At 40.3% G+C, this 25082-nt stretch overlaps 1 protein-coding gene across 2 annotated transcripts in view; it reads left to right on the top strand.

Moving 5' to 3' along the window:
• The window catches only part of caln1 (calneuron 1), a 64405-nt gene that overhangs the window by 15575 nt on the left and 23748 nt on the right, over positions 1-25082 (top strand). For both annotated transcript variants that reach the window (XM_087851188.1, XM_087851187.1), the window contains exons 3-4: positions 1591-1734; positions 10749-10861. In XM_087851188.1, the coding sequence (XP_087707314.1) occupies positions 1591-1734; positions 10749-10861 (257 nt within the window). The remainder of the gene's footprint in view (positions 1-1590; positions 1735-10748; positions 10862-25082) is intronic.

The following is a 25082-nucleotide window of genomic DNA, read 5'->3' on the forward strand; positions in this document are numbered from 1 at the left end:
TTCTGTGATGATGAACGGTCCATTAACCGTGCAAAATTTTAACATACCTTGTGAGTTTAAAAACACTGTGAAATGATAAACGGTGGCGACAAAAGTAGTCCTTCTCTGACTGTATGTTTGCAGTCTTATTCAACAGAAGGCAAACTACACTGTAAAATGATCATTTAGCTGAATCAACATTGCTTTCAATCGCAAAAGAAGCTGAACATTACACATGAGCTTCACCAAATTGCTATTTTCAGTTTTATTATTCCCCTGTAGCTTATCTTCCCTGCAGTTACATGTATTCTCATAAGCACTGGTGACTCGAACAGCCAGAACATGCTAAACCACACTACAGCAAAAAACAAGGCTTCAGTGTTTATCAGGCAACAACAAAGAAAGATGTTTAGCAGGATGGGAAGATGAAAATGTGTTTTTCTCTTATCTGTTGAATAGCATAGGTAGGGGTGTTATTCTACACAGTAAATGGTTCTATCGACTGAAGGAAAAATCCAATATCCTAAAGGTCACAAATTTAACGCTTGTAAGGGACGAAAAGCAGTGAAGCAAGTCCCACTCTAACTACCTCTTTTAGCGTAGCTTTGGATGATTGAAGCAGACCTAATCTGCTCATTTTAGATTTTATCTTTTTATTATTGGACTCGACATAATATACAGTTAAAAATAATAATAATTTGCCTCGTAATCGGCCTCAGTGCAGTTCTTAAGTTCATTCATTGACTGAAATGAACCACTTGAATGCCTTTTTCCTCCCACTTTGAGCCAAGTTTCTCCTGATTGGCTGCCCCTCATAGACAGAAGGTTTAAATAGAAGGTGGATTCAGCTTTTCTGTTCACAGCCAGAACTACATGGTGTTGGCCAGAGGGGCCGATGGCGCGATATGGCAGCCTCGCTTCTGTCAGTCTGCCCCAGGGCAGCTGTGGCTACAACCGTAGCTGCCTCCACCAGTGTGTGAATGTGAGAGTGAATGAATAGTGGAATTGTAAAGCGCTTTGGGTGCCTTGAAAAGCGCTATATAAATCCAATCCATTATTATTATTATTATTATTATTACATGTCTGAGTTGACCATATTAGGGATATTAGAGCATTCTGAAGTGTGAACCTTTGGCTCAAATTGATTTCTTTTTTATATACATTCCTCAAAAAGCAACAATCAAAGATAATATCATATACCAGCAGGTTACAGTGGTGAAGGTGAAATCATGAGCTGAGGTGACAGTGGCTGTGACAGCAGGTGGAGAAAATGAATCAATGGCCGGAATTGATCTTGTTAACTTGAGGCAGTGGTGCGAGACCAATTGCATCACACAGCCCAAAGCTAGGTCAGACAGGAAGTAAGGGAGAGGGAAGAAGATCGAGGAAGGTCTGTGGATTATGATGATGAATGAGGTGAGGTGACTTCATTGAATGTATTGTGAAATAAAAGTCTCAAGAAGCATATCATTGCCAAAGAAAGGAATCCCAGAAATGCGAAAGACCAAGCAAAATAACTCTGCTGAATAAGTGTTTGCTTCCCCAAACTGGGAGCAGGAGGGGTAAGCCCTATTTATAGATGCTGAGTCGATATCCTGTTTGTCTTGGCAGAGATCAGAGAGGCGTTTAAGGTGCTGGATCGTGATGGAAACGGGTTCATTTCCAAACAGGAGCTGGGCATGGCCATGCGGTCTCTGGGTTACATGCCCAGTGAGGTGGAGCTGGCCATTATCATGCAGAGACTAGACATGGATGGTGAGTCACATGTACACACACACACACACATGTAAAAATGCTCTGTGCAGTGCAGAATGGGATCCTCCCTCATGTGTTGCATAATAAAAATGTACACACCGTCAGTTTTTATTGTCTTATCAACAGGTAACTTCACAAATATCTACGGTAAACTGCAATATTTCTCTGTTCACTCTTTAGGCTTCAGATGCACTGATTACATCTCCCACCGTCTCATGCATAAAACATGTATTCATGCCTGCACGACTTTGTACTATTCTTGTTTTCAGCTACTTGCTTTATCCTCTTGACACATTGAATTATCAAAGTGAAATTGATGCCCAAGGAGAGCAAAGTAAATGAAGGAATTTGGAGATTAATCAAAAGTATGTATGCATGAGATGGGGATAGTTTTTCTAGGTTAGGTGGGTTTTCACAATGGTTGCCCAGCAAGCACAGTTTGTATAATGTCACTGTAGTTCCTTCATAACTTGACAGTCTGGTGTGTGAAAATACATTTTAAAAAATGCATTATAACAACAACATGTATAAGACTCTTGCAACATAAAGAAATTAGCTGGGTTTTCTCCAAAAGTTGATTCTGTTCATCTGGACGTAGCGTTTTATGCATAGCATTCACAGAGAGTTGGGGAATGGTACTTATGGCCATTGATCAGTGGGTTTTGGTCAGTGGTTGTTGATCAATGGTCATGAGAATTTGCATAATTATGATTAAGGAACTGACCTCACAGCCCATTGTTCCTTCAGTGGGCTGGTTTCAGTCATTATGCAAATTTACTGTTGATAAGATTGGAAACCTGCAGTCAGCTGAGACTGAAGAAGTCACTTGGATGAGTGACGAAACGTTTCTCCCAGAAAACGCTACGTCCAGATGAACAGAATCAACTTTTGGAGATTTATTTTCCTGGATGATTGAGAATGCATCAAGACGTTAGCTGAGTTTTATTTCTGCAGCACTGTCCTCACCTGAGACATTTGAACTTTTTGTCCTTGGAGAGAACACTCTCAGCACCAAGAAAATACAAACTTAAGCTTTCTCTTCTTTTGCACAGAGCATTTCTGCCAATACGGTCGTCTGCGTTAACTGTGACTGACATTTAATAAAGGGTAGACTCTTAAAATTATATAAGACTGAGATGGGAAAATGCAATATGCAAATGTCAGATTGCTGAAAAAAATATTCACATTTTTCATGTTTCTATCAGAGGCTTTGATAAGTGCTTTTCAGTCTCAGAAAGAGTGGAATACTATAAATGTTCAAGGCTGAATATTAAAGTTTAAGAAGTTAGACTTTATGCTTCTGACTCATCCACCTCAGAATCCCAGGAGACCCTGACTGCTGCTGTGCCTCAGAGCCGGATCTTGTTGCATCGTCTGCCGCAACCAGAAGTTGAGGTTACTTTTGTCACAGTAGCTTTTGTCACCAACATCCAGAGCTGTTTGTTTATTTATTCCCTTTCTTGTCATTTATCTTAGTGTATTGAATCTGAGTTTGCTGTGGTTTCAAAAACCTCTTTTAATCAACTAGGTCAATTTGTTTGTATTGATAAACGTCTTTAGCAAAATACTGGGGATTTTCTTTGTTTGGGCAGTATTGAATGCTGGAGCTGGCTGAATACAGAGTCAGGATACAGTCTAATTTTGAAAACGAACATAGAATAAGGTAACTCGGATCAAAAAAGAGATGGCACTAATGCAGGAGACCAGTAGGAGGTAGATTGTGTTTCCAAATAGGCTTAAAACATGGAACTGTGGAGTACTGGGAGCTTAACTGGAAATGTTATGGGTATTGTCATCTGCCAATACACACATTAAATCCTGCATGAGCTAAATGACCTCAAAGAAACACACAGTGCACAAATGCATATAAGAAAAAAATTCAGCACATGTTGTTTGAAAGAAATGATTTTGCAATTCAGCAATTCTCTTCTCGTGTGTATGTCCAGCAATGTATTGATGAAGAGCGTCAAGGGGACGCTGAATGAGGGAGAGTAAGGGTATTAGCAGATGAGTGGGAATGGATGATGGTGATTGTATCCTGGCCAGGTGGGCAGCTGGGAGGCTCTTTCACTGCCATTGATTCTTTGCCCAGCTGCCAACTCCAGCTGATCTCCAGAAGATACTGATCGGTTATTTTTTCTGCTTCTCTCTTCTGCCAAGCCAATCCATGTGATAGTTGCTGAGCTCTGTTTGCCCTTCGTGCAGAGGTGTGACTCCTCTACTTTGTTCCTAATCACAGCATTGCACCAGTCTTTGTTGTTCACTCGGATTACACTTGTTCTTTGTTGTACTGATAATGGGCTTGATGTCTTTAATCTGTAAATTCTGAATACCAACATTTGCTTTTATTCCCTCCTGTCATTTGCCTGATTTGTTATCTTTACAGTGAGCAGGATTCTGCATATTTCTTTAATAATTCATTGTTCTGCTTCCAGCTGAAATGAAATGCTTGGTTGTGACATAACACAGGAAGAAACTGTTCAAAAGCAGGTGGCTTGGGCTATGACAGACACAGAAAGTGACTCAGTGACTTTGTGCATAATGTTCAGCTGTCAGAAACTGCGGATACATCAGAATGGGAGCTGAGATGCAACTGTGGTGTTTTAGGGAAGAGTGAATTACCCTGTACTGTGGTTTGTTTGTTTTTCTTTGAGGCTTTGTGCATGTTTGGTTCAGCATCGAGGAATAATTTAAACAGCAGTAATTATCAAATTGGACAACCAACATGGCTTGTTGTCATTCAGTTTGCACACGAGTTTTTATCTGGTTTATCTTCTGTAATGGAAGTAAAAACTTTGGGTGCTTCTAAAACAACTGAACTAATGCACGTTGTAGAAGTATTCATCCACACATGCTTGGAATAAACCGATACAACAATGTAGCAAGAAGCAAACTGAGCACATTGTTTCCCAGAGGAGCCGCCTTCCTGACAGCACCACTGGGGAGAAACACCTTCTTAGAAGTGGAGGGAATAAAATGTGCAACACTGGGGTAAACTATTTAATGCTCGCTGTAGTAATATGCACATAATTCAGCGGATTTTGTGTGTATTGCTAAATCCTGAGATTGTTCATAGCTCCCCCGTCTCTTGGTTCTCTTGGTTTTCGGACATTAAAGCTCTATATTATTTATAGTTTTTCTTAAGCGTGTTATTTTTGGCTTTTTCGTGTTTATGAGGTTTTTGTTGTCTGTACCTTTTTTTAGTTCTTGTTGATACCTTTTGTGTTGCCATTGTGTTTCTTCAATTTTGTCTCCATTTTTGTCTTTTTGTGTCAAGTTAGTCTTGTTTTTCTGTTCTATTTGGTTGTTGTTGGGTTTTACTTCCTTTGTCTTGTTTTCTATATTTGTTTTAGCTCTCCTCCCACCTTTTACCTCTCCCCTTGTTATCTGACATATGCACACCAATCAGGCATAACACTGTGACCACCTCCCTAATATTGTGCTGGTCCCCCTTTTGCTGCCAAAATAGCCTTTTAAGGCATGGACTACACTAGACCCCTGAAGATGTGTTGTGTATCTGGCACCAAGATGCTGGCAATAGATCCTTTGAGTCCTGTAAGTTATGTGGTGGGGCTTGATCAAACTTGTTTGTCCAGTACATCCCACAGATGCATGATTAGATTGAGCCTGGGAAAAGTTTGAGGCCAAGTCAACACCTGAAACTCATTTTTGTGCTCCTCAAACCATTTCTGAAGCACTTTTCCTTTGTGGCAGGGCACATCATCCTGCTGAAAGAGGCCATAGCTTTTAGGGCAGGGGTGGGCCATTCCAGGCCTCGAGGGCCGGCGTCCTGCAGGTTTTAGATCTCACCCTGGGTCTACACACCTGAATCAAATGATTAGTTCATTACCAGGCCTCTGGAGAACTGCAAGACATGTTGAGGAGGTAATTTAGCCATTTGAATCAGCTGTGTTGGATCAAGGACACATCTAAAACCTGCAGGACACCGGCCCTCGAGGCCTGGAGTTGCCCACCCCTGCTTTAGGGAATACCGTTCCCATGAAAGGATGTGGATCGCCTGCAACAATGATTAAGTAGGTGGTAGGTGTCAAAGTAACATTCATATTCAACATAAATGGCAGTAGCCAAAGTTTCCCAGCAGAACAATCCCCAAAGCAGCACACTGCCTCGGTTGGCTTGCCTTCCTCCTATAGTGCATTTTAGTAGCAGGTAAGTACCCGACCAGCCACATGATGTGAAAGAAAACATGATTCTTCAGACAAGGCAATCTTTTCCATTGCTCCATGGTCCAGTTCTGATCCTCACATGTCCATTGTTGGTGCTTTTGGCAGCTGACGGGGGTCAGCCTGCCTGCAGCTATGCAGTCTCATCCAATACATTGTGTATTCTGACACCTTCCTATCAGAACCAGCATTAACTTTTCCAACAATCTGAGCAACGGTAACTCGTCCGTTAGATCGGACCACACAGGCCAGCCTTTGCTCCCCACAGGCATCAGAGAGCCTTGGTTGCCCATGACCCTGTCTCTGGTTCCTCACTGCTTCTAAGACATGAACTCTGAGAGCAAAACATTCACATGCTTCCTAATATAACCCACCTGTTAACAAGAGCCATGATAAAGAGACATTTTTGTTATTGTTTTAGTGGTCACAATGTTATGCCTGATCTGTGTATATATTATCCTATTGTCCTTTGTCATGTCATCCCTCTTTGCGGTTTGTTTCCTTGCCCTGTGTGTTATGATTTTTGTACATTTTGGATTCCCTGCTCTGTGAATATTTTGGATTGCCTGTGAGTGATCAGCATTAAAGCTGGATTTTGAGTTTATTATCTGTCTGCCAAGTTCTGCATTTGGGTCCACGATCTGCCTTCCATGCAGCAAATCCTTAAGAGTCACTTTAACTCACTTTTTAGTTGACGGGTTTCTGAGGAGACCCGTCAACTCTTTCTGTCAAAAGAGAGCGGAAAGTTTTAAAAATGTTAAATTTTTGGCATGACAAACAAATTGAGCAAACACAGAGAAGCAAAGATTTCAGTGACAAATTAATTTAAACCACATTTCTCAAAGACATCAGTCAAAAAAGAAAAATTACCACCTATGTTCAGTAGTTTAGGCGTACTAGTTGAAAGGATTTTGGATTATTCCATAAAGTTGAATGTTTGTAGGTGTTATGGTTTGCGTGTTTAACAGTGTCTGTCCTACTTGGACCTCAAATAAAATTGACACATTCGTACGAGCATCTCGGGGCATCTCACATGGCCCCAAATGCCTTCAACAGCTAATTAACAGCTGACACAACCATTTGATGCAAGTTATTCCCCAGCTTACATTCTCCTTCTTCCTTTTTTATCACATTCTTTTACTATTTACAGCATTAAAAAGAAAATAACCTTAAAAAAAAAGAAAATAAAGAAAAACTTTTCTTTTAATTCTTTAAGCCCATCAGTTCGTTCCAGTAAATGCAGACTGTCACTCCTGGGAAAGCAGGTGGCTGAGTGGAGTGCTATTTTAGTCATTACTTCAGAGCTACTTTAGAATTATTCATTCTGAAGCGGTTTCCTTCATGCCCCCATGCTCTGTGAGGAGCTTCTTCATATTCCCTAGAGCAGAGAATATCCTAGGATTGCCGCAAACAGGTATTTAACTCGCTGATCATTCGTTCATTCATTTCTTTTTTTCTGCCCACTTGATTTCCACTCTGGACCTCCAGGGGGGCTGCAGCCTCTGCAGTGCAGAGTGCACCTTATGTGGGAGGTGCATGTTACAATATGGCATATGGAGTATTATGATTCATCTTTGGTATTGGTGGTGGTGTCTTTTTTCCTGAGATGCTTTAGTCTTACCTAGTATAAAAACAATAGCGGCGCTTTAAACAACTTCCCATAACGTGTGTATACTAGTCTGTTCTAAGGCTACATTCACACTGCAGGCGAAAGCGCATTAAATCAGATTTTTTTGACACTATGCGACCCATATCCGATCATGGTATGACAGTGTGAACGGTACAAATCCGATATTTTCAAACCCGATCTGGGTCACTTTCGTATGTGGTACTGAATCCGATACATATCCGATGTTTTAGAAAGCGACTGCTGTTTGAACGGTCATGTCGCATTAAATCCGTCTTTTACGTCACTGACACAAGACAGACGCCAATTATCAGCGCCGGAGAAGACATCGCGAACGCTTCCTGGCCATCCGGTGAAACTGCTGGGAAGACAACGTTGGAGAAACGTTAACATTTTATTTGTACTGTATAATCTGCAGGTTCTGACAGAAATCTGCAACTATCCTTTGAAGCAGCGCTCCTCTAAAACAGCAATAAGGATCATTATTGGGTTATCTACATTATTATGTAAATAACAAAATAACTTAAAGCAAAAATTGGGAAACGTGAAGTCCGAACTATTTATATTAAGGGCCATCAGTCAAACAATACTGTTTGCTCTGGGTCTAAACAGAGCGCGTTGTGTGTGACATCTTCTTTTGCGCATGCGGGCCGCTTTGAGCGTTCACACTAGAGCGCGTTTGCTGTCGCATTTTATTTGTAGTGTGAACGAGCAAACAAAGAAATCGGATTTGAACAAGAAATCGGAATTGAGCATTAAGACCTGCAGTGTGAACGTAGCCTAAATGTATGCATGATTGTTTTTCATCCTGTCTTACCTTGAAGCCTTTCACCCAGTCCACCTTCACCTCTACTGTCATCCATCCATCCTCCAAGCTTGACATCCTCGAATCCTGATGTTGCTTCATCTGGCCTGTAGCCCTGCATTTGCCCTGCTGAATATGTATGGGCAGAAGTCAATGACATGTTACTGTGCCAAGCATCCTCCAGCGTGGGTGTCACTATTGAAGCTATTGAAGGAAGTGGTAGGTGGAGATAGAGGCGTCCTGCATCGGTAACTTTCCACTGACAAGGCCCGATACTCATCTGCACATAAAGCAGGAGCAGGTGGAAAGAAGAGCAATTAGTTTACAACAGTGACAGAGAAACACAGGACACAAAAAAGAAAAGAAAGACAAACTAGGTTTTGAAAGACCAAAGATGACAAAGTATTCAACGTGTTTTGTTGTTCAAAATCAACTTTCTCTTTATTTAGGTTTTATGTCATGCCTTTGTTCAATAGGACTGAATTCAGAGTGTGTCTGTGAGCAGATTTATTTGAAATCCGGAGACTGCAATTCTCTATGGGCTTGGGCGATTTTGTTTCCAACTCATCTCATTTTTCACAATTCCCATAACCTATAATGTGCAGCAACTATTGTCAGTGTAGGTTTGAGTCATTTAAACACTGAAACTATGAAACCGGGCAAACGCTACAGAGGGAAGATAATGAAACCCTGCTGGGATTGTAAAAGCTTTCCACTCAAAAAGAAAAAGGGCTATACATTTAAGGGCATTCAGCTGGATCAATATAAAACTCTGATCTGTTTGTTTGAATTGTTCCCGTCTTCAAAGTTTTGATGCTTTGTTCTGGCAGTAGCCATAACAACTATCAGCAGGCATCTGAGATCAGTGCTGCTGGAATTGATGTTCACTGCAGGACTCCATGTTTTGAGTGATGAAGTAGCTGCAACCTTTGATCTGCTCCCTGCATTATAGATCTAGTCAGAACTCTTTTTTTATGTCTCATCTCAATAGTAAATGTCATATTGAACTGTGTTATTTGAAGCATGCTGGCTCAAGCAATACAGGGCAAAGACAGCGCAGCATCCAGAATTCTCTTTATGGTGGAACAACACTTTCTCCCACACATTGCAGAAACCTTTTGAATCCCCAGAGGCCTCGAGACTCTCTATACATTTACTTTTTTCCAAGAGACCAGTCAAACTGGCCACATTCTTAATAATGCATAAATTAACTTTGTATTTAAACTGTAAAAACTGCACCCTCCACATGCTTTTTAAAGAAAAGGAAGTTGCTACAATTAAGTTGCTACATACACCAGGCTGTAAATATGTTTATTTGTCCTTGATGTAAATATGTAAAAATTATTTATGTTTCTGTTCTGTGTCTTGTGTACTGTTTGTTTGTATATGTCATGATCCAAGCAGCCAGGAACACACAGGCACAAATGTAATCTTCAAAAAAATGGGTTTTATTATACCCCCAAAAAGGACAAGATGATTACAAAAATTCAAAATAACAAAAATAAAGTTTTTAAGATGGGCCCATAAAAGAGGTTAACTTAACAGAACGCTACTCAAACGTCACTTAACAAAAACATAACTCAACAAACTGAATGAGAAACAGCTCCAGTTATATAGCAAATGAATAAACCAGTATATACACCAAAGGTGAAAACTAAGGAGATAACAGCTAACCATCATTCAAGAAGAACCCCATTTCCCCTGCATGATCACAATAGATGGTCCAGTCCACTTTATTGGCTTCTGCATTTAAACCAGCTCCACCCTCAGCCTCCTCTTTCAGCCAAACCAGGAAGGACTGGAGCGGAGGTCAGGTAACTCAGAAAGAGCAGAAATATAATCAATATAACATACCTATATAAAATAACAAACAATGCAAAGCAAAGTCTATGCCACCATTTGGGCTATAGCTTAGTGCTGTCATGCATTACAGGTAAACTCAAAATATCAAATTAGTTAACTTATGTTTACGTTATGCTCTAAAGCTTCTGTGATCATAAGACAAAAGACCAAATGAATATTACCTAAGTATCTCAATTGTGTGGTTGCATGCAGCCATCACAGTATATGTGTCTTTCTTGCTGCTGTTACACCCAAATTTCCCCTTGTGGGACAATTAAAGGATTATTCTATTCTATTCTATTCTACTATTTCTGCTACAAGTGGCCCTTAGAGGAACTGCACTTGATTTTTCAGCTCTACAGGTTCCTTCTTACTAATAGCTGCTTTCCTTTGTGCATCTGCAGCTCACAGAAGAAAAATATATCACATTATAGGATAGAAAACAACTAACGACGATGGATTTCATTAGTGGGAATTTTTTTAGATGTTTGTTAGATGACAAATGCCATGAGTGCTTCGTCATTGATCAACAATCTGTCCTCTCTTTCACCATCAGGGGACGGGCAGGTTGATTTTGAGGAGTTCATGACGATTCTTGGTCCCAAGCTGCTCTCATCTGAAACAAGAGAAGGCTTTCTGGGCAGCACAATCGATACCATCTTCTGGCAGGTAAATCTTGATTCTCTTTTACCTTTATTCTCTGTTACACATCTGTTTTGTTACCACTTCTGAGTCATGAAATGAACTGGATGTGATGATGAGACAGATGCTATATGTCTGAGCTGAAATATAAATGCAGCATCGTTCTTCTACATCTTTGTTTTAACTGAAAACCAAGGAGCAGGATTTTTAAATCTCTTTACAAAAAAAAAAAGCTGCATGTTGGTCCAGGAATGCTGTCCTCAGTCTACTGTTCTTAACCCTCCTGTTATGTTGCAGGTCAGATTGACCCAGAACAGAAGAGATGTCACATGTCATCTGCATCACTAAAGGAAACGAAAAAAATCTAAATTATACAAGAAAATTGTAAAATAATCAATGCCAGGGTTTCTGACACTTTTGGATGAGTAAACATGCACCAGGTCAAATTGACCCAGGAACATAATTGTTGTTCCTGGAAACCAACATAACAGGAGGGTTAAAAAGTGTGGTTGAGTTTGTCTGGTTTCCTCTAGATCTCTCATTGTGAAATATTTAGCAGTCACATCAGTGGAGGTACATTACATGATTGGTTACTGCATCATTACGGTACAAATGATGACAAACTGAAAAGGTACATTTTAATTTTAGTATTAAAGAATTAAAAAATAACAAAACACCAATGCCAAATTAACCTAATTACACTAATTAACTGCACTATGAAAGCAAAATAGAGCTCATATATATATTCTACATCTTTAATGAAGCTGTGCAGCGTTTTAATTAGTTTTGCTCTTACACAATCAACTCTGTGAATATATTTTAGATTTTATGCTCTTGAAAAAGAATATTTGTGTTAAAGTGACGACATCCTGGAGCAGCTAAAGTGTGACGTGTCTGTGCGCTAATGGATTCTGCAGTGAACTACAGTCTTCTGAATTTAACTCCATTTCCAGATTTTTTCAATCCTTTTTTGAAGGGCAGCGCAAAATACAATTCTTATATATACTGATCTCTGTTGAGTTGTACTGTGACTGACTCACAGCATAAAGGGGTTTCAGAATCTGAGAACAGTAGTAAGAAATGTCTGAGTAAAATAGTTTTGCTTTGAGTGAGCTAGAGTGTTTAACACACACAGACACACAATAGAATGGAGGACAGAGCCTGAATGGGCATGTAGACAAATCTAGTATGTGTGAGAGAAAGAGCAGAGCATTTGGCACCGATAGTAACACTTGGCAAGCCTGTCCCCCTGATGTAATCATCAGCTTGACCCAGGCTTTTTCTCAGGGGAACGAGCTTGTGGTTTACACCGTGAGGACACAAGTCTTTAGAGGTATGAGTGCAGGACGGCAAATGTACTGCCAGCCACATTTGGCCGATGCAGTGACCTTGGCTTGTAAAGAAAAGCGGTTGGCTTGAAACAGTTTGTTTCATTTTATTTTATTTTTTTCAACCCCTCAAGTAAAACTGGTCGTGGTTTACGGTTTGTTACTCCTGCATTAATAAACCCACATTTCAAGTCAAGACGAATGCCCAGACGCAGAAATCAAACACCTCATCAAATGTGTGGAGCACATTCAGAGGGAAAATGCACTGCAGACCATCTTTTATCATAATTAATTCTTCACTCACCTGACAGATGATTACTTGCTTGAGACGTTACAATTTTGTGCCTAGTTTATTTTATTGTTAATAGTGTATAACTGAGCCTTATTCAAAGAATTTGTTTCAGTGTTTTTCCTAATTATTAGAATATTGGAGTAGATGTTGAATTTTTTTTACCTTGCATCCTAGTACCAGGGTGTTAAAAGTGATTTTTATGAAATATCTCAATAAATGTTGCATCCACTCTGCAGACAGTAACATGCAGTGTTTTGTGTTTGGTGGGACAATTGAAAAATGAAAATGATCTTAGCAATGCAAGTATGCATGGAGAAAAATAACACTATCGGCTCAAAAGCCTTCCCATCAGTTCAGCAGACGCTGAATAAACCATCAGCTGAGACAACTCATGCTGCTGGCTCATTATGTCCCACTCATTAAGATTCAGAATCAGCACTTCAAATCAACAGCTCTTACATGCTTAGAAAAATGCAATTCCTTTGTGGTCGTAAACAACAGGATAAAAAAATAGATCACATTCATTTAAAAAAAAGAAAGAGAGAGATACAGTAGAAATGTTTTTTTTCCTTCTTGCTGACAATGATGCTTAATGCATTATAGTTTTACTTGCTGAAGATGCACAATTCAGTGCCATTAACAGGAAAGAAACATAATGTGAAATGCAAAAGATGTGGTAGAGATGAACCAAGAGCACATTATGAGTGTTTGTTGGTTTTTACTGCAGTAAAAATAGGCTGGTGAAGAAAATAACATCTGTCATTTCAGCCCAACCATATTTCAATAGAAGTTGTTGGAGACAAAACAAATGCTAAGGAGAGTTGGTGTCAGATATAAACTGTAATCTTTAGTTCCAAATTAATGCTAGCTGTGATTTGCATCGGGCGTAATGTGCAAATTGTCAGAGAATGCAAAGTTTTTAGCCATAATAAGCTTTTTAGTCGAATTCCATCCATTTTTTTTTTGCCTAACTAGAATTGCATGATGTTGGAGTCAGTCCTAGCTGGGCGACAAGCAGGGTACAGCCTGAACATGTGTAATACAAAAACACTGACAGCTGTTCACACCAACAGCTAATTTAGAATCAACCTAATATGTTGTCAAAGGAGCTTGCAAAGAAAAGCGTCTGGACTTCTTTAAGTTACTTGAAGACGTTTCACCTCTCATCCGAGAGGCTTCTTCAGTTCTAAGGTCAAATGGTGGAGAGTCCCAGATATAACCCTAGTGGGAGTGTCCCCCCACAGAGGGACAAAAGGACCCCCTGATGATCCTCTAATCGCCTGAGCCAAGGTGTGGAACTGGGTGTGGGTCCCAATCAGCCAGAGTTTCGGGTGATTTCATTGTGAAACCTGGCCCCACTTTATCATGCGAATTCCTGAAGTCAGATGGCCCAGGGTGTGAGTGGGCCTTAAGGCGTCTGGGAAGGGATCTCAAAACTGGATTATAGATGGCAGAGAGTTGGTGTCGTAAACCACCGCCTCTGTTCAAAGATGGTCGCTCACAGTGGACATAGATGGCTTCTTTCACTCCTCTTTCAAACCATCTGTCCTCTCTGTCCAAAATGTGAACATTGGCATCCTCGAAAGAGTGTCCTTTATCCTTAAGATGCAGATGGACAGCTGAATCTTGTCCTGTGGAGGTGGCTCTTCTGTGTTGTGCCATGCGCTTGTGAAGTGGCTGTTTGGTCTCTCCAATGTAGAGGTCTGGGCATTCCTCGCTGCACTGTACGGCATACACCACATTGTTAAGTCTGTGTTTTGGCGTTTTGTCTTTCGGGTGAACCAGTTTTTGTCTGAGTGTGTTGCTGGGTCTGAAGTACACCGGGATGTCATGCTTGGAGAAAACCCTCCTGAGTTTCTCTGATACACCGGCTACATAGGGGATGACAATGTTGTTGCGCCTGTCCTTCTTATCCTCCCTCGCTGGTGTCTGATCTTCTTTTCTGTGCCTCTTTGCTGACTTTAAAAACGCCCATTTAGGATAGCCGCACGTTTTGAGTGCTTCCTTTACATGTGTGTGTTCCTTCTTTTTCCCTTCAGGCTTAGAGGGAACATGTTCTGCCCGGTGGTGTAGGGTCCTAATTACTCCAAGTTTGTGTTCCAGAGGGTGATGGGAGTCAAACAGGAGGTACTGGTCCGTGTGTGTGGGCTTCCGGTAAACTTCGATGTTGAGGTTGCCATTCTCTTCAATGTGCACAGCGCAGTCCAGGAAAGGCAAACAGTCATCCTTCGTGTCTTCCCTGGTGAACTTGATGTTTTTATCCACAGTGTTGATGTGCGCAGTGAAGGATTCCACTTCTTGTGTCTTGATTTTGACCCAGGTGTCGTCTACATATCTGTACCAGTGGCTGGGTACTCTTCCTTTGAAAGAGCCAAGAGCCTTCCTTTCCACTTCCTCCATGTAAAGGTTGGCTACAATAGGTGACACGGGGGAGCCCATGGTACAACCATGTTTTTGTCTGTAATAGCCTTCGTTGTATTTGAAATATGTAGTGGTGAGGCAGAGGTCTAACAGTGTGCAAATCTGATCGGGTGTGAAGTTGGTCCTGTCCTCCAAGGAGTTGTCTTCTTGTAGTCGTTTTCTGACAGTCTCCACTGCCTCCGTGGTGGGTATGCACGTGAAGAGAGAGACTACATCAAAGGACACTATGGTTTCATCTGGATCCAGGGTAAGTTTCTGGACCTTGTCAGTGAAGTCGGTGGAGTTCTTGATGTGGTGTGGGGTGTTCCCCACGAGAGGAGCAAGGATGGTAGCAAGGTGTTTTGCAATGTTATAAGTGGCTGAGTTTATGCTACTGACTATGGGTCTGAGTGGGACAGCTTCCTTGTGGATTTTTGGAAGTCCGTAAATGCAGGATATGGCATCCCCTGGGTAAAGGCGGTGATAAGTAAGGCGGTCAATGATTTTGTCCTTTTCCAAGTCTTGAAGGCAAGCTATAACTTTCTTTTTGTAGCTGCTTGTGGGGTCTCGCTTTAAGGCTTCGTAGGTATTGTTGTCACTGAGGAGAGTAGTGATCTTTGTATGGTAATCTGTAGTGTTTAGGACCACGGTGCATCTTCCCTTATCCGCTGGTAAAACAGTGATGTTGTGGTCTTTGCTCAGGGAAGCGACGGCCTTCTTTTCCTGTATTGTGAGGTTGGACGGAGGGACTTTGGCAACCTAATATGTTTTAAGACACGTGAGAACATGCAAACTCTACACAACGGACCAAGAGGTACAAACCCATGGTATAAAATGACATTGCTAACCATTTCATTATGGTGCCAAGGTAAAGAGCTTAAAATATTATGCAGCACAACCCAGTCTGGCAGAACCAGACTGAGGGAAGATGGTTAAGGTCTACAAAAACTGGAATGAAAGGGAAGTCAAGAGAGGAGAGCAAAGACTAAAAAAAGAAGTAATAATAAAACAAATAAATGATATAGTAAGTCAGTCAGCTAATATGTAATTTTTCTTTTCCCCATAATGGTAACTTAGAGAAACTGGCACAAGTATAGTCCAGGAAACAACAAAGTAAATATAATACTGTATGTGCAAAGTTGGGCTTCAATAATGGCATTCATAATTCTCATCATGACGTAAAACATTTTAAATTTTCAGTAGCTTTTAAAACCGTTGAATATATCACAGTTAAGAATAATTTAAATGATATAGACTCACAGCTGCAGATTTGTCAGTTTTATATCCATGAGGCGGATTCCCCAAAGCTCTGTTGAATGGAGATCTGTAGAGGTCATCTAAGTACATGGAGCTCATGCAGAAGAAACCGGTAGGAGGTGATTCGAGCTTTGTGACATGGTCCGCTAGTTTGCTAGAAGCAGTGATCAGACTGGTACACTGTGGACACAAAGGGATAGTTAGGTTTCACCATTTAAACGATGCTCACATGGTACCAAGGGGCCTAAAGTGCCAAGAAAATACCCCCCACACCTGTAGACCATTATCAACAGGATGAACCGCTAATAATAGACAGGATGGAGCCATGCATTGATGTGGTTCATACTCAATTCTGAGGCTATCCTAGACCCATCAGACCAGAGACCGTTCAAGCCCATCTGCTTGAGGGTTCGACATGTTGTGTGTTCAGAGACATACCGTGGTTGTAATAAATGGTTATTTGAGTTGCTGTTGCCTTCCTATCATCTCAAAGCATTTTCACCCAGAGAACTGCCACTGTCTGGATAATTCCTTTACCTCATTCACTATAAACTCTGCACATGGTTGTGCAGGAAAATCCCAACGGATCAGGAGCTTCTGAAATAATCAGACCAGCCTGTCTGTCAACAACAAGGATGTTATGCTTAAAAGTCACTTAAAATCACCTTTCTTACCATTCTGATGTTCCGTTTTACATACTTGCATTGACCATGTCTACATGCCTAAGTTGCTATCCTGTGATTGGCTGCTTAGACATTTGCAGAGAGTTAAGAGCCGTTGAAGAGAGGTACATAACAAAGGGGCAGGTGAGTGTAAGTCCAGGTATACCAGTGATGTCTGCAACTGAATAGAAATCTTTAAAATCTGTAGAATATAGTATGTAGTCCCATGGACTGGATCTGAGGAGTCAAGAAATTTGTTCTGCCTTTACAACCTAGTAAAGCAGTCTCTAGCTGTATAGTATATGCTTACTATATGTTTCCCAGAACCTTTCCCAGACATGCTTTATATAACTTTTTATAATTATGCTTATAATTATTAGAATTAACATCCTTCAAATCTTGAATTTTACATTGATTTAGCACATCTTAATAATTTGCTTTGATGGAAGCAATATATTCAATAATCGTGACAAGGAAACAACGTGCACAATACTGATAATATTTTTGCTGTAGGCGTTTTGTGCAACACTTAAAAAAAATTCCGTTATCGCAGCATTTTACGGAGTACACTTTCCTTCTTTGCCAGCATTTGTTTTCTGTGCTCGTCCATCAGAGCAGAGCGGGTTTCATTCAGCAGGAGTGTGACACAAGCGCACCCTGCACTCAAATGAACCTTATATTTTGTTGTGGTTCAGTCCTTTTGAACCCTGAGAGTAGCTCCGTTCTCGACTTGGAAGAGAGATTTTTTCATTCCAGCGATATCAAGCAAAGTGTCACATCCTCACCAGCTGGGGTGATGGGATAATGATTCACTCGCTGTCACACACTCACTTTCCTACTCACCCGTATCTGCTCCTGAACAGTTTGTTAATGTATCTAATTATCCCATTGGATAATTATGAGCTTGTATTTTAACAACTGCAAACATTAAAGTTGTTTTTTTAAAATCAGCAGCAGCAGCCTGATTAACAAGACAAACGAAGAGTAAACAAAACAATGAACATTCGTAAAATCGTTTTTCAATGCCTGCTTGATTGAGATCAACATTATTTTAAATTTTCATTTTTCATGTGCAAGCAGTTAATTACTTCAACTGAAAATTACTGAAGATGTATGGAATACTTGTTATATAAGATCAAAGCTCCCCTGCACTTTAATTGCAGGTCAGTGTACCTTGCATTGTGCTAATTAATCCCTGAGTAGGATGGTGACTCCTCATTGAGATGGTAATTTATGCCAAGAACCCAAAGTACAGTACCATGGCTTTGAGAAAGAATAGTAGAAATGGAGATCATATAAGTTGTGAAGACAATGAGTCAGAGGTCAGATCTGGTCAAACGCAGTGTCTTTCCTCTTTGTGCGCTTGAGATTTATCAGTTTTTAATTAGTGAACTTCAAGGTAATAGTGTGTACCTTTTCAAGGATCATAAAGGTACAATAAAACTTACTGATTTGCACCATTTCTCAACATTAACTATACCCATATGTTTTGTAATTTATATTCTGTTAAACAAAAATTAAAAAATAATTTAATAAATTTCATTCAATAGACCATAGATTCTCTATCAGTCTTGTATGTCAGTGGCATGGAGTTACACTGTTTCCTAACAGCAAGAAGGTCTTTTTAGTTTTGGGGTTTTCTTCAGGTGTTCTGGTTTCCTTTCAATTCAGTTCATAATTGTAACTTGGGTGTACATGTTGATATGAATTGGATAAAGCTTTAGAGTAAGAGATTTTGGAACATGTACAAATGAATTGGTGTTTTTGTGTGTATTTTGTTTAAAGGTACTGTTGCATTAGCGTATAAAATTGTAAAGTTTGGTTTCTGTAAGTTGCAAACCACAAGGGTAAAAAAAAAAAAAGCAGACCTGTGAAGGGTTCATCAGTTGGCCTCTAGAGCATACGCCCAAATGGCGAGTGAAGCGTTATTTTCTTAGCCCCTGTGCAACAAAATAACACCCTGCACTGGTACTAAATCCAAGGAAGCTTATGATAATGTTTGCAGTTTTTCAAGCCATGTAAGCAGTTCTTGTTCGGGAAAACTTGGCAGACTCTTTCATGGTTCCCAGACCTGACAGCATTAAAAAAAAAAATTAACAAGTTAGTTTGTGTAACGCTTTGGTATTGCTGAATAAGCTGTATGTGAACAGCAACAACAAACATTATATTCAGGTTTCAACATTTTACACTTGGTCAACAATCACACCAACCATAACAGACAGTCCCATCAGTGTGTGTGTGTGTGTGTGTGTGTGTGTGTGTGTGTGTGTAAACAGCTTTGAGGACCAAAAACTGGCGTTCCACTGTACTTGTGGAGACCAACTATCACTTGTGGCGACAAAGTTGTTTTAGTTTTCCTCATTTTTGCACATTTTTGGCGCATAGTGAAATAAACTGAACACGAGAAAGATGATCAGGGATTTTAAGTTGTTTTTTCTTAACTGTGACACTCTAGAATGTATTTTTACATCTTTATCTAAGACGTAAGTACAGTGCTAGCTCACTTGTCCCCCAGTCAATCAGCTTTCAGTATCATATTGTGTATATAGTTTTTTGGGGGGGTTGCTTTTTTTATTTTTATTATTTGCTTATAAATGGGAAAAAAAAAAATCAAAGGACCACTGTCAAAAAATAAAAACTATACCGATAGCCTTTCTCAGAAGTAAAACTGGCAGCCAGGAGAAATGAGTGACCAGGTTTCCTGTAACTCTTTGACAGGACACCAGGGGTTTTCTTATTTTAGAGCTGTTTACCCTATAATTACCCCATGTGCTGCACACCCACTTTAAATAAGAAAAAAAAATACACCAACAAAGTTTGGCTGTTATTGTTTAGCTTTCTGGCATGTAATTTGTTTCTTTCTTTCATTTATGATGATTTCTTTATTTTTTCTTAAAGGTAATAAGATAATGTTTTTTTCCTTATCACTTTGATTTATTATGGGCTGTTTCCTTTAAGCCTAGAGACAAAGTCATTTAGTCCAGTCAAGAAACCGAAGTATCTCCAGTGTTGTTCTTGTTATTTGGTTGATGCTAACTGACCGTGTGTTAAAGTCATATTTGTATACAATGTAACTCCACAGAACCGACTTGTAGTGCCTAATGTGAATACAAGTGTTAATGTAATCACAGTGTTATTTCTATAGATTAGATCTTTATAAGTTTTATTTGTCGATCTTTTTTCTACTTTTAAAGACAAAGAGACAATACACATAAAAACTAGTTTTATGTGGTAATGCTAAATATAGCAGACCCTGATTTGGGTCTTTTTTTGTTTATTTTTTCATCCAATATGTGTCAGAGTGCCTCTGGGTGCTTTAACCCTGTGATAAAATATTACATCCAGCAAAAATGTCAGCTAATCTTCCCTGAAAGTTATTTTTGATGGAGAGACTTTAGTGTTGGCAGTGTTGGGGAGTATACATGTACCGCCGTTACGTATTTAAAATACAAAATATGAGTAACTGTATTCCGTTACAGTTACAGTTTAAAGGTGGTATTTAGAATACAGTTACTTTGTTGAAATAAATGGATTACACGGCGGTACTTTCCTGTTTCATATTGTGGCGGGTCAGGACTGTTTGGGTTTTGTTTGACAGCTACGTTCTGTTGTTCCAGGTGGCAGCGTTACAGTTGCCATGGGTACAGGGTGACTCTCTCTCTGCGTGTTTCCTGGGTGAGAGAGGCCTTTTTGTTGTTGTTGTGCTAAGCTAATAGGCAGAATGCTACAGGTATAGCTCTAAAGAATGTAGCATCATAGGCAGTGTAGTCCGTGCTGCAGGGAGAATGGACTGCCATACACGTTATGTGTCTGTGAGCGAGGGAGGGAGAAAAAGGAAAAGTACGAGCTGTCATCAAGCAAAAACGGGAGCTGGAAGCATGTAAATATAATAATAACCACTGCAGCCAAGAAGAGTGCCTGACGAGCCCAGTTGTAAGTAAGCTATTAAGACTCGACTGTACACCGTGTTCGTGTTTTCCTCCAAAAACAATAAGTTCCGTTTGAGCAGCCTTTCAACGCCTCTCTCTGTCTCGGGCAAGCAAAGTTGACCCAGACAACAAAGTAAAGCTAGTTTTTGGCCACGAGCCCGACACAGAACCCACTGTGTTAGCCAGAGGTCCCTTTACTACGGTTCGGAGCCGCGGACCTTCAGTAACAGTAATAAATCACACAGCAATAGTACATTCACGTAGTTGTAAACAGCATGATAATATATTAAGTAATCCACAGTATTCAGAATATGTTACTCTCATTGAGTAACGTAACAGAATATGTTACAGAATACATTTTGGGGCATGTATTCTGTAATCTGTAATGGAATACATTTTAAAAGTAACCTTCCCAACACTGAGTGTTGGTTTCTCTGAGGTGTAGCATGGTTTGGAGAGCAAATGTCAGGAGGAAGCAGTGCACAGCAGAGAGGTGTGAGGAGCAGTCAGTCTAACGAACAGGTATTCACCTCCAGGTCATGAGGACTCCTCGAAATGAACTGAAGCATGAAAGTACTTTGCTGTTTTTTTAGGCCGCATGTTGATCAGAAAAAAACCTGCAGCCTGGACTGTAAAGTGTTGTTTACATGTTCGCACTGTTGGGCAAAAAATTTGTACCTGGTGATTTTTTAGACCTTAAAAATTACTTTTAAACTAGTTAACAACTGTAAGTTGCTATGCACTGCTGTTCCTTCTTTCTAGATATGAGTGAGTTTGAAAGAGCAGTTAAAAGGATGCTGGGTTCTGAAACATAATCTGTTTCTCAATAGTGCAAAAGCTGTTCCTCTTTCTCAGCAGTATATGCCTCTGGCATTTTGTGACACGTGACCAAATAATAGTTTGTTATTAAAATGCAAAATGTTACAGTTGGCACGTTCCGTAACACATTATCAGAAGTGCTTTTTAATGTAAGTCTACCAGTCATGTTAAAGTCATGGTGAATAATCCAACCCCGGACATTTAGACATGTGGCTTGTCTGGCTTGTAAATGGAGATTTTCGCCTTAAATCCGATCCATTAATCATCTTTTTTTTTCTCTCCTTGCCGCCAGGGCACAATCTTGGATTTATAATGACTTTAGAAAAATCATCTGTGATGAATAATATGCATGTCACAGTGATTTTTCTTGAGACATTTTAGATTAGGTTAATATTTGTGTTGGCCCCTGCAGAGTTACCCTGGAAGTGAAAGTCTGCCATGAGTGCTGTAATTGTTTCTGTGCTATGGTTGTCTCTGTGGTGTATGTAAAGATCATATGCAATATCATATAATAGGCTTATTCCAAATGTGATGTCCAGGTCAATTTCATTTATCAATTGGGACGGTCAAATTCTTATTACAAACTTTTATTGCATCGAATACAGTGGCTTGCAAAAGTATTCGATGAACTTTCCCACATTTTGTCACATTACAGCCACAAACATGAATCAATTTTATTGGAATTCCACGTGAAAGACCAACACAAAGTGGTGTAAACATGAGAAGTGGAACGAAAATCATACATGATTCCAAACATTTTTTACAAATAAATAACTGAAAAGTGGGGTGTGCGTAATTATTCAGCCCCCTGAGTCAATACTTTGTAGAACCACCTTTTGCTGCGATTACAGCTGCCAGTCTTTTAGGGTTTGTCTCTACCAGCTTTGCACATCCAGAGACTGAAATTCTTGCCCATTCTTCTTTGCAAAACAGCTCCAGCTCAGTCAGATTAGATGGACAGCGTTTGTGAACAGCAGTTTTCAGCTCCTGCCACAGATTCTCAGTTGGGTTTAGATCTGGACTTTGACTGGGCCATTCTAACACATGGATATGTTTTGTTTTAAACCATCCCATTGTTGCCCTGGCTTTATGTTTAGGGTCGTTGTCCTGCTGGAAGGGGAACCTCCGCCCCAGTCTCAAGTCTTTTGCAGACTCCAAGAGGTTTTCTTCCAAGACTGCCCTGTATTTGGCTCCATCCATCTTCCCATCAACTCTGACCAGCTTCCCTGTCCCTGCTGAAGAGAAGCACCCCCAGAGCATGATGCTGCCACCACCATATTTGACAGTGGGGATGGTGTGTTCAGAGTGATGTGCAGTGTTAGTTTTCCGCCACACATAGAGTTTTGCATTTTGGCCAAAAAGTTCCATTTTGGTCTCATCTGACCAGAGCAGCTTCTTCCACATGTTTGCTGTGTCCCCCACATGTTTGCTGTGTCCCCCACATGGCTTGTGGCAAACTGCAAACGGGACTTATGGTTTTCTGTTAACAATGGCTTTCTTCTTGCCACTCTTCCATAAAGGCCAACTTTGTGCAGTGCATGACTAATAGTTGTCCTATGGACAGATTCCCCCACCTGAGCTGTAGATCTCTGCAGCTCGTCCAGAGCCACCATGGGCCTCTTGGCTGCATTTCTGATCAGTGCTCTCCTTGTTCGGCCTGTGAGTTTAGGTGGACGGCCTTGTCTTGGTAGGTTTACAGATGTGCCATACTCCTTCCATTTCTGAATGATCGCTTGAACAGTGCTCCGTGGGATGTTCAAGTCTTGGGAAATCTTTTTGTAGCCTAAGCCTGCTTTAAATTTCTCAATAACTTTATCCGTGACCTGTCTGGTGTGTTCTTTGGACTTCATGTTGTTGTTGCTCACAATATTCTCTTAGACAACCTCTGAGGCCGTCACAGAGCAGCTGTATTTGTACTGACTTTAGATTACACACAGGTGCTCTCTATTTAGTCATTACCACTCATCAGGCAACGTCTATGGGCAACTGACTGCACTCAGACCAAAGGGGGCTGAGTAATTACGCACACCCCACTTTGCAGTTTTTTGTTTTTTTTTAAATGTTTGTAATCATGTATGATTTTCATTCCACTTATGTGTACACCACTTTGTGTTGGTCTTTCACCTGGAATTCCAATAAAATTGATTCATGTTTGTGGCTGTAATGTGACAAAATGTGGGGAATTTCAAGGGGGCCGAATACATTTGCAAGCCACTTTATTTATCATATCTATCTATCTTATCTATCATATATTAAAATATATGTATTATGTAACAGTATTAGTGGTTTTATGTTTTTTATTCAGTTCCCCTTTGTTTTGTTTTTCCATCTAGCTTTTGCAATAAAAGAAAATGGTTGCAGTTTTCAGCAAAGTGGCATCATAATTTAATCAAAATCTTGTTTTTGAGACTCTGCTGGTGGTTTAATCTGCCTGCTTTACTTTCTGATAATGCTCTGCATCTGCTAAATGGGTCCGTTATGGACCAGTGGGCTTGTTGAAACATTCAACAAGCCCATTTGCTGCTGATTAGTTAGTAAAAATAATATCCAAAAACATCCGAGCCTTTGAAAGATTTCTGCAGGTACCCACCAAAAGGGAATGGTTTGTAGGAATGTTTTTGAGGTTTTTCTCCTGCCTCAGATTGTTGTGTAAGTGTTCTGTCACATCCGTCCACATGACATTTCTTTTCTCTGTTATTTATCTGGTCATACACTGCTTACACGTGTCTGTCATTTTGTTGTTGAAGTTGAATGTTTAACATAAACCTCTGCTGTACTTGACTTTAGCTTGACTTCCTGTGCCCATGCAGGTAGAGCCTTCAATAATATCCATGCCTTAGTAATACAGCAGGCTTGAACTGATTCAGGATCAGCGTTTGAATTTGCCAAATAGATACATTTGATAAATGTCCTCAATCATTTTCTTTTTTCTTTCTCATTCATTGCAATGATTAGTTATAATTCCAAGTTTCTCAGATTGCCTTACTAAATTACTAAAATTTAAATAAGATGTCTGCTGATGAAGAACTGCTGACTGTCAGATGTCCTGCTCCAGGCAGGTAGTATGAGAAGAGCCAGCACTTCTCTAACAAGCAGCTGCTGGGTGTTTGATAGATTCAAGGCCAATGTGCAGGATGTAAACTAACTCTAAGGGCGTTCGCTTACCGGCTGAGACGAGAGAAAAATCACTTCCCCTCGCCAGGCATGGCCTTGAATGGCAATGAAGGTGGCACAGAGACACAGCGTTACAGACAGCTAATCAACACCCACACATGTGCACACGCATGCACATGTTCTCCGTTTCGTTCCATATGCCTAATCATCCTCCTTCCAGCAGTCTGATCTACTCTAATGTGATTCTCCTCACATTGAAGCACAGAGGTTGGGAGGTGAATTATGGAGGATTATCAAAGTGAAAATGACTCAATTTGTCTCTGTCGCGCCATGTCTTAAAGTGCTATCATGCATCAAGAAGGGCATTATTTTATGATCCCTGGCCAGAATCTTTTCCTTGAGGCCGTCAGTGCCTTTGCGAGACAGAAATGTATTTTCACGATGACC

Source organism: Neolamprologus brichardi, chromosome 14, assembly GCF_056152115.1.
Source record: "Neolamprologus brichardi isolate AB-2024 chromosome 14, ASM5615211v1, whole genome shotgun sequence".
NCBI lineage: Eukaryota > Metazoa > Chordata > Actinopteri > Cichliformes > Cichlidae > Neolamprologus > Neolamprologus brichardi.